Source organism: Patella vulgata, chromosome 2 (genome assembly GCF_932274485.2).
Source record: "Patella vulgata chromosome 2, xgPatVulg1.2, whole genome shotgun sequence".
Lineage (NCBI taxonomy): Eukaryota > Metazoa > Mollusca > Gastropoda > Patellidae > Patella > Patella vulgata.
This window is the reverse complement of record NC_065880.2, coordinates 85864573-85881076: the sequence shown is the minus strand read 5'-3', so window position 1 is coordinate 85881076 and position 16504 is coordinate 85864573. Positions and strand designations below refer to the sequence as shown.

Below are 16504 nucleotides of genomic sequence, written 5' to 3'. Positions count from 1 at the left end.
ATTAGAGATGGTCTAAAAATGCTAATGATGATCAATGCAGCTTTAAGGAATGAAAAACTGTATGATTTTTTAAAGATTTGTGAAGATATATTCAAAACCTATATTATTTATTTGTAGACTTGTGAAGGAAGTTTAAAGCATAAGACGGAGATGGTTGGAAGATTAGAAGAAAAGACAAATCAGTTGATCAATACCATGACAGAAATGGAGAACAGGTTTGTACAAACAGGGCCTCGAGTTAACAAAGCATTCTCAGACTCAAGTTAAGAATTTACTCAAAATTGTTCGCCGTATTTTAATTAAAATATAGCCCTTTATAAAACTTTTGTTGTTTTAATATATCAAATACATCAGTAAGAAACTATGTGCAAAGTTTTGTGTTTCTGGATCAAACATATTTCTCATGAACAGTGCTTGAAAGTTGAGTACATTCTTAACTGTGAATGCTTTGTGAACTTGTGGCCAGTACCTCACTATAACCTGGTTCACGATATATGGTGTCTATTAATAATATTACTAGTTATCCCATTTTGATATACTAATTTAAACATACATTATGCAAGAGCAAAATCTGCTTATTCAAGTCTTTCTTTAGGCCTGAAATGTTATCTAAATTGTCAATTAGACATTAATTAACTTATATTTTATCCAGACATAGTCGATGTTGGCTGGATTAGATTCCTATATGACGCTTAACGGCCATTGATAATTAAATCAAAACATTGGATAATCGAGACTATGCTGTTTATATTAATGATTTTAGTAATGATGACAGAGACTATGCGAAAATTTCACCCGCTTTGTTCTCGGCTCATAGTGGATCAATTTGACTGAAATTTTCAGCAAATTACCTTTACACTATCTAGTTTTTAACTATTATAGCGAGAACTGCCATCTCTTTATCTTATCTCCCATAATGTATCTTTAATGGGTTTGGAATCGAAATGAAGTGGAATGGGATTTCATTCATTCACGATTAAGATGCGCTTTGCCGCTTTCACTCCTCCTCTCAATGCACATCAACTTTCCTTTGTGGTAGTCATTAAAGTGTCCTGCAAATTAGCTAAATTACTCTCCTAGATATTGCGATTGATAAAAAACTTTCAGTTTCTGTTTGATGATAATTCTCACCAAATATTAAACAAGACTAAAGCATAAATACAATTTGACTCCCATTAATTAAAAAAAAATGTAGAATTACTCTTGCAAATCAATATCAATAAGAAGAGTTTTTTTACGGAAGCTTTTTTCTTATTTTTGAAATTGGCAGATGCTTTTTATGACTCCCCCACAATTTTATAAATGTGAAGGACTGGGATTTAGAGAGAGAAACTCCTTGTCACTTAAACCAGGGAATCGAACCACGCCAGTTGACTCAATGACAAATTATGTTATAGCAATTGTATAAGCCAAAGTTCTTTACAGTATTATAAAAGGTGTGAGTATTTATAGAAACTGGAAATATAGATATGGGCTTGTCAAGACCTAAAACATCCATTTCTAGTTTATATTCATTGAAGTATAAAAAGAAAACACCTCTGGCCAAATTTCACTAATAGCAGACTGCAAGGCATGATATTCCTGACTTTACTTGCTTGGTGGTGAAAGGTAGAATGGTGAATCCCATTAGGGGAGTTGGATGGTCGAATGGTTAGCATGTCCACGTTGTATCATAAGGTCTGTCATTGAGCTAACTGGCGTGGTTTTGATTCCCTGGTTGTCCGTGACAAGGAATAGGGTTGCCTGTCCAACCGCATGAGTTTTCTCCAGGTCCTCCTGTTTCCTTCCACTGCTCAAGACCCCTGCGCGCAAGTGAATTATTGAAATAAAATTGAACCATATGTTAGTCCCAAAATGACTTAGTTTGGGTTGAGTGGAGGTTAAACCACATCAATTCTCTCTCTCTCTCTCTCTCTCTCTCTCTCTCTCTCTCTCTCTCTCATTAGCTCAGTTAGTGGAGAAGAGTAAAACCACTTTTAATTTCATTTAATTTTTCGGTGTGGTTTTCCCTTGTCAGTGATGCAGGACGGAGGGCCAGACAAGGACTGCTGTCTAGTCGTTCGGATGGGACGAAAAACCGAGGTCCCGTGTACACATTGACGTGCATGTAAAAGATCCCTTGGCAGTTGGAATTCGATATAAGAGTAGGCCATTGTGCCGCTGCCCGGGCAAAATTTCCCTCATAGCACACTGTATGGCGTATGCCCGTCTTCAATAGCCCAGTATAGGAGCAGAACAGTAGGACGTTAAACCCCATTTCATTTCATTTCATTTCATTTTTAAAATAAACATCTAGACAGTTTTGTTCACTTCCATTGAAATTAGCAGACACTTTTTGTGACAATATATTTTTTTGCGATATAACGTTGAAATTGGTTGAATGTATTGGGGAGATATTTTAAGTGTTTATTTCTGATGCCTATTTGTCTGTGTTGTATTTCAAGTACTGTCAGTGTCTCTTCTTTCTAATTTCCTTGATCCTATTTTATTGAATGACATTTTCTGTGTCAAATTTTAACTTGGTAGCAAGCGTCTTCAAGTAGCAATATTATTATATAACCATAGAGAGAGAAATGGGGTTTAACATCCACTTGACACAAACTAGGTCGTTTCGGGACTAACATATGGTTTAATTTTTATTTCAATAATTCACTTGTGCATAGGGGTCTTTAGCAGTGGTACGAAACCGGAGGACCCTGAGAAAACCCACGAGGTTGGACAGGCGACCCTATGTCTTGTAATATATATCTATACAACTCAAATATATTTGTCTATGCAGAGTGTAAAGACATGGCCATTTTACAGCTTTACTGTATCTCTCAAAACCTCTCACATTTTCTCAAATAATCGGTTTAAAAACCTTGAACCGGAGACCTTTCTAATTAGTGGGGACCCCCACGGTGGCTAAGTGAGTAAAACGTTGGCTTGCTAGCCTGAAGTTTGTGGGTTTGCTCCCGGTGTTGGCAGATATTCCTTTTCACAATATTGTAGTTTACAAGGGATTCTCTAACCCGAAAATGACTTAAGGGACTTTTTTTTATATATTTGACCATGTTAAAGGTCCTTCATGCAAGAGCTAATTCTGCTTATTGGAGATCGGATACATGGTGGCTAAGTGGGTTAGACACTGGCTCGCTAGCCTGGAGGTATGGTGTTCTGTCTCTGCATAGACTGAGAAAGTTCATCGTGATTTTCCGATGTGGTTTCCCCTTCATTGGTGCAGGACAGGGTCTGACAAGGACAGCTCTCTGGTCTTTCGGATGTGACGAAAAAACAAGATCCCATGTATGTATTGGAGTGTGCATAAAAGATCCCTTGGCAGTTGGAATTTGGTATAAGAGTAGGCCATAGTGTCGCTGTCCGGGCAAAATTTCCCTCATTGCACACTGTATGGTGTATGCTCGTCTTCATTAGCCCAGTCAGAGCAGAACATTAGGACGTTAAACCCCATTTCATTTCATTTCCTTTCGGAGCATGTGCCAGGCACGGGGCATTGGATGATTAAAGATGCCACACTGCATCTGATGTGATAATAATAAAGTAAAGCAGTAAGCTACTCATTATTTTTTAGCAATTTTATTATTTTGTCCACATCCTTTTCAGTGAATGTTATCTTCTTTTGTCACATTGATCTGCGCATTGGCACATCTGAATTCATGTGTGTGAACAAATTGACTCAGGTAGGACGTTAAACCCCATTTCATTTCCTGGTTATTGCTTGGACCTTTAACCTTTACTCTCTGCAGCACCATGGCTTCCTATTTCAAATGTAATTCAAGGTTGACTTTCCGACTTTCCATGTAACTTCATGTGTTATATGTTATTTACAGATTAAAACAGTTTCAGTCCGACAAACAAGCAGCTGAAGAGACAGCTAGAAAATTAGGACAGATGTTAGCAGATAAAGATGCTAAGAGGTATGCATATTTTCAAATTATTGCCGTGTTTTTGGGACGGAGGGATGGGAGGGGGCAGTAATTATAACTGCAGGATAGAAATTATGAGTTCAATTTTACTTTGGAAATATGAACTATGAAAAGTAGTTGAAGGGCTACAAGTGGTAAAATAGGGGACAGATGGTACCGAGTAAAAAGTAGATAAGCTTATCTTCTTGTAAAAGTGAGGGTAAGGTTGCACATAATAGATAAGCGATGTGTGTAGTCCAGATACAGGAATTTTGAAAAGTTTAGTAATGAAAAGTAGTATGGTAAGTATAAATGGTGATGGATTGCATTTGGCACAATAATGAGGCTTGCAGCTATTAAAATTAAAAAGGAGATAGATTGCCTCTTGTAAAGGGGGGGGGGGGCATCTAGTGTTGTAAAGATATGGTGGGTAGCATCTAGTAAAAGAGGGTGTGGGTAGCATCTAGTAAAAGAGGGTGTGGGTAGCATCTAGTAAAAGGGTGTGTGGGTAGCATCTAGTAATAGGGTGTGTGGGTAACATCTAGTAAAAGAGGGTGTGGTTAGCATCTAGTAAAAGAGGGTGTGGGTAGCATCTAGTAAAAGGGTGTGTGGGTAGCATCTAGTAAAAGGGTGTGTGGGTGAAATCTAGTAAAAGAGGGTGTGGGTAGCATCTAGTAAAAGAGGGTATGGGTAGCATCTAGTAAATGGGTGTGTGGGTAGCATCTAGTAAAAGGGTGTGTGGGTGAAATCTGTTAAAAGAGGGTATGGGTGGCATCTAGTAAAAGGGCATGTGGGTGAAATCTAGTGTAGTAAAGGAGGATGTGGTTGGCATCTAGTGAACAAGAAGGTTAGTGAATTCTAGTTTAGTAAAAGAGAGCGTTGTTTTTTTTTATATATATAAGATTGTTTGAGATTGGGGAACAGGCTTAGCCTGTGTAAAACCCCTTGTAAATGGGTGAGTGGTGGCATCTAAACGTTACAATAGATATGATACATTGACAGAGAATATAAGTGTTGAACACCCCTTTATTCTCTAGGAGGGTTGGATGGCCGAATGGTCTATACTCTGTATCATAAAGTCTGTCATTGAGTGGTTTCGAATCCCTGGTTGTACGTGACAAGGAGTAGAGTCGCCTGTCCAACATCCTGGGTTTTCTCCGGGTCCTCCGGTGTCCTCCCACTGCTAAAGACCCCAATACGCACAAGCGAATTATTCAAATAAAATTGAACCATATGTTAGTCCCGAAATGACCTAGTTTGTGTCGAGTGGACGTTAAACCCCATTTCTCTCTCTCTCTCTCCCCGTTATTCTCTATGTGTCGCCCTATTAAATACATGTTATACTTAAATTCAATTATATGTCAAGCCACTGTTAAAGATATTTCTGCATATGATCTCACCTCTCGATCACTCGTCATGACAAATTTAACAAAATTATAATTCAAAGTAGAATATTAAGCTGATAAATTTAATTAATAGCAAAATTATGGAGATCAGGGATGGGTTTTTTTTTAGCTTTTAAGGATATTTTTAAATCTTCTTTGATAATTTGAGTAGTTTTATTGATTAAATAATATGATTAATAAGACTTCATAATCCTTACAGTGTTTTTTTAATCTATTGCTATTCAAATCACAAAAGTGTGGGAATCTATTAGAAGAAATTGTGACTTGAGTATAAAACGTATTTATATGTTGCTATCGTTAATATGAATGAATGAATGAATGGAAACCCACAGTTGATAGATTTCTTTCCCAACATGACTTGTAGTAGTTCATAGCGTCAATTTAATATGTTGATCAAATTAACGTTCGGGGTAAGAGGCCAAGTTCGAATAAATGGATTGGTGCAATTAGATTGTGTCACTATGTTTTGTTATTGACAGGGATATTTAGAATATTGCAAAATAGTGAACAAAACAAAAAAATGAAATTATACTAATTAAAGATACATAATGAGAGATTAAATAAAGAGCTGGCAGTTCTCACTATAATAGTTAAAATGTAGGTAATGAAAAGGGATTTTGCTGAAAATTTCAGTAAAATTGATCAACTCTGAACAGAGAATTTAGCGTAATCATCATTACTAAAGTCGGTACTATAAAAAACATGGTCTTGATTATCCATTATGAGAGTTGGGCAACAGATCGGATCCTAATCCAGTAAATATCGGAACGGCTAGCAATAACATCGAGAGTTGATTATGGTCTTGATAAGTTAATTAATGTATAATTAATAATTTAGATAACATTTCAGGCTTAATGAAAGACCTGCATAGATCTTGCATAATGTATTGTTAAACTTCTATCTAATTATTACTTTGACGTTTCATTCCAGTGCTACTATACAGGGGGGTTGGATGGCTGAATGGTTAGCGTGCGCGCGCTGTATCATAAAGTCTGTCATTGAGTCGACTGGTGTGGTTTCGAATCCCCGGTTGTACGTGACAAGGAGTAGGGTCGCCTGTCCAACCTCGTGGGTTTTCTCCGGGCCCTCCGGTTTCCTCCCACTGCTAAAGACCCCTACGCGCAAGCGAATTATTGAAATAAAATTAAACCATATGTTAGTCCCGAAATGACCTAGTTTGTGTTGAGTGGACGTTAAACCCCATTTCTCTCTCTCTCTCGCTACTATACAATAGGGGTTTAAGTCCTCTTCTACCTAAAGTGATATTGCTGATTATTGTTACGAAGAAACTTATTGGAAAATTAAAATTAAATTGAGTTTAATGTCCTATTTTTCACACCAGGGTGGGTAGGATGCTAGCTCGCTGGCCTGTAGGTTGTGGGGTCACTTGCGGTGTTGGCCGAGAAAGTTCATTAGGATTTTCTGGCGTGGTTTCCCAATGTCAGTGGTGCAGGACGGAGGGCCTGACAAGGAGCGAGGCTAAGACTCGAACGACCAGTACAGTGGTTACAATCAAAGCACACATCTTTTCAAAACTACAACCATTGATAACTTTACTCAAAATAAAGTAATTTGAATGAAATTTTCAATATATTCAATTTGTATTATCTTTTTTTTAAATATTATAGCGAGAATAGCCATTATCTATTTTTGAAATATTATAGCGAGAATAGCCATTATCTATTTTTGAACTATTATAGCGAGAATGGCCAGCTCTTTATCTAATTCTTACATAATGTCCCTTTAATTCATAGGGATCTTTAGCAAAGGGAGAAAACAGGACTTGAATAAAACTTCGAACCAACAGAACTTGACTAAATGACAGATCTTATGATATAAAATGCATGTGTTAGACCATTCATCCACCCAGCCCAATTTTCCATTAATCACGCAAACTTCATAAACATAAAACTTCATTACTCACTGTCTGTTTATTTCATTTCATATTAAATCAGTGTTTTACCATGTGTTAGACATGTCGTTTATAAATTTTATAAACAGACAACCAGGCGTTGATATTTAATTATGATATATTTTTCAATTTTAAATTACATTAAATATTGATCTATGCTCTAGACAAGTTTTTTTTTATGAAAGGGCATTTTATATTACCAAACTTAGCATTTTTTATTTTCACTTCGATAACCTTGGTAAGGTTGACATAAACCAGGTCTGTTTTATTTGTCGTCTTTGTGTCACCATCCTGGTATATAGTGGTGTGTTAGCCATCTTATAGATCACTGACTTATTTAACTTTGATGGCTAAGTGGGTAAGACACTGGCTCGCTAGCCTGGAGGTCGGGTGTTCGATCCCTGCATTGGCCAAGAAAGTTCATCCAGATTTTCAGGCGTGCTTCCCCCTTGTCAGGGATGCAGGATGGAGGACCTGACATGGACAGCTCTCTAGTCGTATGGACGGGACGAAAATCTGAGGTCCCGTGTACACGTTGGCGTGCACGTAAAAGATCCCTTGACAGTTGGAATTCTGTTTGGCGTATGCCCGTCTTCAATAGCCCAGTTTGGAGCAGAACAGTAGGACGTTAAACCCCATTTCATTTCATTTCTTTTCATTTAGCTTGGGCTGCATTAAAGTGGCATTAGGTAAGATCAGATAAAGAGCTGACATTTCTCACTATAATAGTTCAAAAATAGATAATGAAAAGGGAATCTGCTGAAAATTTCGGGCAAATTGCTTCACTCTGAACCGAGATATTAGCAATTCAACTTTAGACTAGCCTGGATTGTCTTTACTAACATGGGTACAATAATAAACAAAGTCTCGATTATCCATTTTTGAGTTAAATTATCTATCATCACAAAATGTATTCAAATCCACTAAATGTTGCAGGTTAACCATGGCATCGAGAGTTGATTATGGTATGGATAAGTTAATTAATGTCTAATTAATAATTTAGATAACATTTCACGCCTAAAAAAAAGACTTGCAAATTTAGCTCTTGTATAATGCATGTTTAATAGCCATGATGATAAACTGAAATGGGGTTTGGTTTCCTACTTTTCTACACCAACCGAGCTAGCCAGTGTGCGCTATAAGGGAATTTGGGGGTTGGATGGACGAATGGTTAGCGCGCACGCTGTATCATAAGGTCTGTCATTGAGTCAACTGGCGTGGTTTCAATTTTCCGGTTGTACGTGACAAGGAGTAGGGTCGTCTGTCCAACCTTGTGGGTTTTCTCTGGGTCCTCCGGTTTCCTCCCACTGCTAAAGACCCTGACGCGCTAGCGAATTATTGAAATAAAATTGAACCATGTGTTAGTCCCAAAATTACCTAGTTTGTATCGAGTGGACGTTAAACCCCATTTCTCTCTCTCTCTATAAGGGAAATTTTGTCCTGACAGCAACGGTTCCGCTTTCTCGAATTCCAACTGTCAAGGCATTAAAGGGACAATAACACTCTTGCTGGCTTAAAAGCTCCAGAAAATAAATAATATCTCTATCTAAGTACTAGATGTTTAAGTGTCCTACCTGTTGTGTAAATTATCCATTACATCGTATTTTACTTGTCCAGAGAGTTCGAAAATATTTTTAAATCAAAGTTTCATTTGAATTTTGAATTTTTCAAAATTTTTAAATTAGATGTGTTAAGATAAAATTTGTATCATCAATTAAATGAAATATTGTAAAATAGTGCAATTTGTTGACTAGAATAAAGATTGGGACATATTATTCAGTTACAACAAGAGTGGTATTGAGCCTTTAAAGTAAGGCATTGTAGCAGTAACCCGAAGACCGTGGGTTCCAAAATGCACCAAAAAAATAGATCCCTATAATTATAGTAATTGAATATTTGAAATAGAATTTGAATATTTGAAATAGAATTTGAATATTTGAAATAGAATTTGATTAGAATTTAAATAGACTTGAATTTGAATAAAAGAATTTTAGAATAGAAATAAAAGAATATTCTAATTCTATAGAATTTTAATATTCAAATAGAATTTTAATATTCAAATAGAATTTTAATATTCAACTAGAATTTTAATATTCAAATAGAATTTTAATATTCAAATAGAATTTTAATATTCAAATAGAATTTTAATATTCAAATAGAATTTTAATAATAGAATTTTAATATTCAAATAGAATTTTAATATTCAAATATTCAAATAGAATTTTAATATTCAAATATTCAAATAGAATTTTAATATTCAAATAGAATTTTAATATTCAAATAGAATTTTAATATTCAAATAGAATTTTAATATTCAAATAGAATTTTAATATTCAAATAGAATTTTAATATTCAAATAGAATTTTAATATTCAAATAGAATTTTAATATTCAAATAGAATTTTAATAAAAGACTAGAATAAAAGACTAGAATTTGAATAGAATTGTAATATTTGAATAGAACTTGAATTGTAATATTAGAATAGAATTTGAATTGTAATATTAGAATAGAACTTGAATTGTAATATTAGAATAGAATTTGAATTGTAATATTAGAATAGAACTTGAATTGTAATATTAGAATATAATTTGAATTGTAATATTAGAATAGAACTTGAATTGTAATATTAGAATAGAATTTGAATTGTAATATTAGAATATAATATAATTTGAATATTTGAATAGAATAGAATTTGAATAATGACTAGAATATTCAAATAGTGAAATCAACATTTGATATGACTACAAGAATTTAATACGATGTTGAAATAAACTAAACTAATTAACATGATCCTTGAGTGGCATTTAGCGATTGAGCACCTTATAAAAAACACAATAACACAGTTTATATGGAATACACTCTTATTGTAAGGCTGCTCTGGTTGTATAACAAACCAGTCATTTGTATTCCAGGGCCCTGTTTCTCGAAATCTTAGCTAAAGATAAAATCCAGATTTTAGTAGATACTTCAACTTTGATTGGCTAAGCACTAAAACCAATTTAATATTATCCACTCAAATTACTAAAATTTGGATTTTATCTTGGTTAAAATTTTGTGAAACGGGCCCCAGATCAGAACAGAACTTTATTTACAACTCTGGGCCCTGTTTCTCGAAATCTTAACTAAAGATAAAATCCAAATTTTAGTAGATACCTCAATTTTGATTGGCTAAGCACTAAAATCAATCTAATATTATCCAATCAAATTATTAAAATTTGGATTTTATCTTAGTTAAAATTTCGTGAAACAGGCCCCAGATCAGAACAGAACTTTATTTACAACTAAGATCATATACAGTGAAGTACCGCTTAACGACCAACTCAGTATTACGGGCAACTCACGTATACGACCACATATTAAAAGAACCAATTTTTTTCTTCTATATTCCTTTGAAATTGAACTCAGTAATACGGGCAACTCACTACTACGGATTACGACCACCGAAGTCAGTCCCAATCAGTCAATTTCATTGTTTTTGTGACAATAACGACCACTGATTGGGATTAGTCAGCTCACGACCGAGATCAGATCATAAACATGACTTGAGTGATAGGTTAAAAAGTTGATTATATTTAATAGTATTAGGTCTTATATGATAATATCTAGATATGCCATAGAGAAGTGGTTGTTATGTTATATAATATCTAGATATTCTGTAGAAGTGGTTGTTATGTTTTATATGATAATATCTAGATATTCTATAGAAGTGGTTGTTATATTATATAATATATAGATATTCTATAGAGTGGTTGATGATGGTCTTCGAAAAAAAAACTACATCTCTACCAATTTTTCTTTGCACAATTTTACATCGATTTGTGGAGCTCAATTTTTGATATGATATCACAATTCCAAGATGGCTGCCATGACATCATACTCTGTTCCTTGGTCATATACAACTCTCGTATTTCTTATAAGAAATTATGTTGCTTTAATATATTCCATTTCTATTTTTTTTTATATATGGGTATGATTTATTCTATTTTAAAGAAGTGGGCCTGACAAGGACAGCTGTCTTGTCATTTGGATGAGACGAAAAACTGAGGTCCCGTGTACACATTGGCGTGCACTATGCACGTAAAAGATCCCTTGTCAGTTTGAATTCGATATAAGAGTAGGCAAAATTTCCCTCATAGCACACAGTATGGCGTATGCCCGTCTTCATTAGCCCAGTTCAGAGCAACAGTAGGACGTTAAACCCCATTTCATTTCATTTCATTTCCAATTCTATTTTTATATATGGCTATGATTTATTGTATTTTAAAGAAGTGCCTTGGAAACTGATCTAAAGATAGAGAGGGAGTGGAGAGCAACGTTACAGAAAACACTTGAAGCTGAGAAGGAGAAATGTAGTCAGTACCATCTTGAATTACAACAACTCAAGGATGTGAAAAAGGTAAGTTATTCATTTACAAACTTAAAGGAGAACACTAGATCGCAGATGGTCCTGCACATGGGTAAGATAGAGAAATGGGGTTTAACGTCCACTCGACACAAACTAGGTCATTTCGGGACTAACATTTCAATAATTCGCTTGCGCGTAGGGGTCTTTAGCAGTGGGAGGAAATCGGAGGACCCGGAGAAAACCCAAGAGGTTGGACAGGCGACCCTACTCCTTGTCACATACAACCGGGGATTGGAAACCACGCCAGTTGACTCAATGACAGGTCTTATGATACAGCGTGCACGTGCTAACCATTCGACCATCCATCCCATTCCTGCACAGTGGGGTTGGATGGCTGAATGGTTAGCATGTGCGCACTGTATCATCATAAAGTCTGTCATTGAGTCAACTGGAGTTAAACCCCATTTCTCTCTCTCTCTCAGATTTCGTCAAAGTCTCAAGATGTAAACAGGGCTAGTGCTGACCCTAACCCTGAGCCAAGCCTAACCCTTAATCCACATATGACATCATATGTGCAGGACCGTCTCCGATCTAGCTTTCTCTAAACTTAAAGGAGAAGTAAGAGTAGACAGATTTATCCAGGCACAAGGAGATAGTCATGCAACTAGGTTCAAACTCTTAAATGGCAACTTGGGGGGTTGGATGGCTGAATGGTTAGCGTGCGCGCGCTGTATCATAAAGTCTGTCATTGAGTCGACTGACGTGGTTTCGAATCCCCGGTTGTACGTGGCAAGGAGTAGGGTCGCCTGTCCAACCACGTGGGTTTTCTCCGGGTCCTCCGGTTTCCTCCCACTGCTAAAGACCCCTACGCGCAAGCGAAATATTGAAATAAAATTAAACCATATGTTAGTCCCGAAATGACCTAGTTTGTGTCGAGTGGACGTTAAACCCATTTCTCTCTCTCTCTCTCTTTAAATGGCAACTTATTAAAGATGCATTATGTAAGAGCTAAATCGTTTTTCTGGCTTCAAGTTGAGTTCAACTCTTTAGTCATTTATCAGTTTTAGACATTAATCAACTGGAATATTGGATGGCCAATATTTAAATGCATTTGAACCATGAGATTTTCAATCTAATTAAAATACAGATGTATTTTTCGTTTTGTTTATTTATACTTTCGATGGCCTACACTACGTGAAGATCTGACAAGTTATAGTGGGAGTTCACATCAGGGGTCAAACGAGCAGCTTTTGACCCTATGACTTCAGACATTGATTTCCCACAGTTCCGTGCATAAAAAGGCCAAGAACTCGCCGTAACATACCGTTTCATTGGCTAATTCCTCACATCAAGTAGAAGGCCAGATCCTAGTATTGTAAAGACAAGTAAAACGAAATTTTGAACTATAAAAACGAAACAAAATAGGATCTGTGTTTTAATCAGATTGTGAGATTTTAAAATTTAGCGAGTACCATATTATCTATGTTAACTTCGACCAGAATAAAGTAATTTGATTGAAATTTTCAATATATTAATTTTTCATTATATTTAATTGAACTAAATCTTGCATACTGCATCTTTAATAAACATATTAGAGCTCTTCAGATAGTTGCTTAGGACAAGAATAAAGGGTTCTAAGATTCTTCTACACAGAATTAGCCAGTTTTATTCTTTGAAATATATTCTCTGAAATATATATGGGATTTCTCCTTTAACATCAGTGGGGTTGGGTGGTCGAATGGTTAACGTGTGAGCATTGCACCATAAGGTCTGTTATTGAATCAAGGGGCATGGTTTCGATTCCCCGCTTGTACACGACAAGGAGTACTGTCATCTGTCCATGTGAGTTTTCTCCAGGTTTCCTCCAACTGCTAAAGACCCCTACACGCAAGCAAATTAATGAAATAAAATTGAACCACATGATAGTCCTGAAATGAGTCAAGTGGAGGTTAAACCCCCTCTCCCTCTCTCTATCTGTAGAACAAAAATGCAAACAAAACAAACAGTGCTGTAAAATGTTCAACATCTCATGTAAATATATATATGCACTAGATGATGGGGAAAAAATTGGCTTGAATATAATGCAACTGAATATTTATAAAAAAACATAATAATTTGGTAGGTTTTTGACAGACTTTATTACCAATCAGTTTTGTGACTTAAATAATTATCCGTGGCAAACAAAGTTAGGGAGGGATATTGAATGAGGTCTGTCCGTGTGTCCGTCTGTCCCAATTTCGTTTCCGGAGCATATCTCATAAACTGTTCAAGATATCTTTATGAAACTTTAAATTAACTTACCACAGTAGTTTTGTCTTTTGCTATTTAGGAATTTCTTGGAGCAGGATGTTGATGACCAGTCATCTTATTTATATTATTTTCTAGGAATATAACCAGCTGAAGAGTCAGTATCAGTCAATACAAGAAATGTGTCAAGATCAAGAGAGGGCTCTAGCAGAACTTGGTTCACAACTTGGAGAGTAAGTTGAGTTCTTCTTAAATAAAATTTAAGGATGGCTAATGATTATCACGTATGTGACAGGATCAGTAAAGTCTTCAATTACAAAAATCAAGATATTAAAAAAAAAAAAACGATATTTCATGTTCCTACATTGTGTAACAGCAAAACACTACTTCCTAATATAAGGTACTGTATCTTGTTCTATCATGTTCTTCCTTGATGTATCTTGCCTCTTGTATCTTATTCTTCCCCGAGATGTCTTGTTTTTCCCTGAGTTATCTTGTTCTTCCCTTAGGTATCTTGTACTTCCTTGATGTATCTTGTTTCTGGGTTATCTTGTTCTTCCCTTAGGTATCTTGTACTTCCTTGATGTATCTTGTTTCTGGGTTATCTTGTTCTTCCCTTAGGTATCTTGTACTTCCTTGATGTATCTTGTTTCTGGGTTATCTTGTTCTTCCCTTAGGTATCTTGTACTTCCTTGATGTATCTTGTTCCTGGGGTATCTTGTTCTTCCCTGAGGTGTCTTGTTCTTCCCTGAGGTAACTTATTCTTCCCTGAGATGTCTTGTTCTTCCCTGAGGTATCTTGTTCTTCCCTCCTTAGGTATCTTGTTCTTCCTTGATGTATCTTGTTCCTTAGATATCTTGTTCTTCCTTGATGTATCTTGTTCCTTAGATATCTTGTTCTTCCTTGATGTATCTTGTTCCTGGGGTATCTTGTTCTTCCCGGAGATGTCTTGTTCTTCCCTAATATTTTTATTTTTTCCCTGAGATGTCTTGTTTTTCCCTGAGGTATCTTGTTCTTCCTTGATATATCTTGTTCCTGGGGTATCTTGTTCTTCCCTGAGGTAATTTTTTCTTCCTTGGTGTATCTTGTTCTTTGGTGAGGTATGAGGTATCTTGTTCTTCCTTGGTGTATGAGGTATCTTGTTCTTCCTTGGTGTATCTTGTTCTTCCTTGGTCTTTCCTAAGGTATCTTGTTCTTCCCTGAGGGATCTTGTTCTTCCTTGGTGTATCTTCTTCCTGAGGTATCTTGTTCTTCCCTGAGGTATCTTGTTCTTCCTTGGTGTATTTTGTTCTTACCTGAGGTGCCTTCTTCTTCCCTGAGGTATCTTATTCCTCCTTGGTGTATTTTGTTCTTCCCTGAGGTGCCTTTTTCTTCCCTTGGGTATCTTGTTCTTCCCTCGGGTAACTTGTGCTTACCTGATGTAAAATAGTGTTTTAATATCCTGAGCTAAACAACCTTAGGTATATAGATATTGAAATGAGCTTGTCTCTCTGTCCGTCATTTTGCTGATGACTGCACCTTCTTGTTTACATCTCAATATTTACATTACATTTAGACGGGATCTAGGGAGGGTTGGATGGCCGAATGGTTAGAAAGTGCGTGCTGTATCATACGGCCTGTCATTGAGTTAACTGGTGTGATTTCGAATCCCAGGGTTGCCTGTCCAACCTCGTGGGTTTTCTCCGGGTCCTCCGGTTTCCTCCCAATGCTAAAGACCCCTATGCGCAAGCGAATTAATGAAATAAAATTAAATCATGTGTTAGTCCCGAAATGACCTAGTTTGTGTCGAGAGGACGTTAAACCCAATTTCTCTCTCTCTTTCTCTCAATGAATTTGAACAATTTGACTACAATGATTCGAAACTAAACATTAAATACAGAAACTCCCACTAAAACAGCACATTAAATACACGATATCCAAGTTGTAGTGATTGGCAAGACTTAATTATGATTGTGTTTTGTTTCAGTTCAAAAATGAAAGTAGAGAATATGAAAGAAAGTCAGTTGGTTGTGAAAGAAGCTCAATGGATGGATGATACAGAATCTAAACATTGTAAAAAATGTGAAAAAGAATTCTCAATATCACGCAGAAAGGTGAGTATACCAGAACATTCTGAGTAAAATCACAGGAGTCTGACCTTCTATCCGTATATATATGCATACACCATGTCCAACCAGACAATATATAATAAAAAAGAACAGGAATGCAATGCCTGTTGAAGACTCGATTTTACCTGCTCTCGCTTCGGCTCGATTTTTTTCAACAATTCGTAATGTCAGGCTATCAAACCTCTGTCGATTCACTCAGATATGTTTTTTCTTCAATCTAGTCGTTTTCATTTGCATGAATACTCCCACAAAACGATATCATAGCCACTTGTTTCCAATATTTACATTACTTTCGTCCGTTTCTATTTTGTCACGGCCGCCATGCACTGACTCCTGTGGTAAAATACAGATCTATATTTCGTTTTGTTTTTTTATACTTTTGATGGCCTCCACTACATAAATTTAAGATCTCACCGGTTGTAGTGGAAGGTTGCATCAGAGGTCATATGAGTGGTTTTTGACACTATGATGTCAGACATTCGATTAACCAATCAGCGTTGATGTTTCTAGTGGATTACCCACAGCTCTGTGTACCTCACGCTAAAAACTTGCCATAACAGACCATTTCCTTGGCTAATCCC

At 36.1% G+C, this 16504-nt stretch overlaps 1 protein-coding gene across 2 annotated transcripts in view; it reads left to right on the top strand.

Annotated features, from left to right (window-relative positions):
• The window catches only part of LOC126812095 (RUN and FYVE domain-containing protein 2), an 86047-nt gene that overhangs the window by 63690 nt on the left and 5853 nt on the right, over nucleotides 1-16504 (top strand). For both annotated transcript variants that reach the window (XM_050538328.2, XM_050538329.2), the window contains exons 11-15: nucleotides 118-215; nucleotides 3831-3917; nucleotides 11490-11619; nucleotides 13954-14048; nucleotides 15782-15908. In XM_050538328.2, coding sequence (XP_050394285.2) covers nucleotides 118-215; nucleotides 3831-3917; nucleotides 11490-11619; nucleotides 13954-14048; nucleotides 15782-15908 — 537 coding nt within the window. The remainder of the gene's footprint in view (nucleotides 1-117; nucleotides 216-3830; nucleotides 3918-11489; nucleotides 11620-13953; nucleotides 14049-15781; nucleotides 15909-16504) is intronic.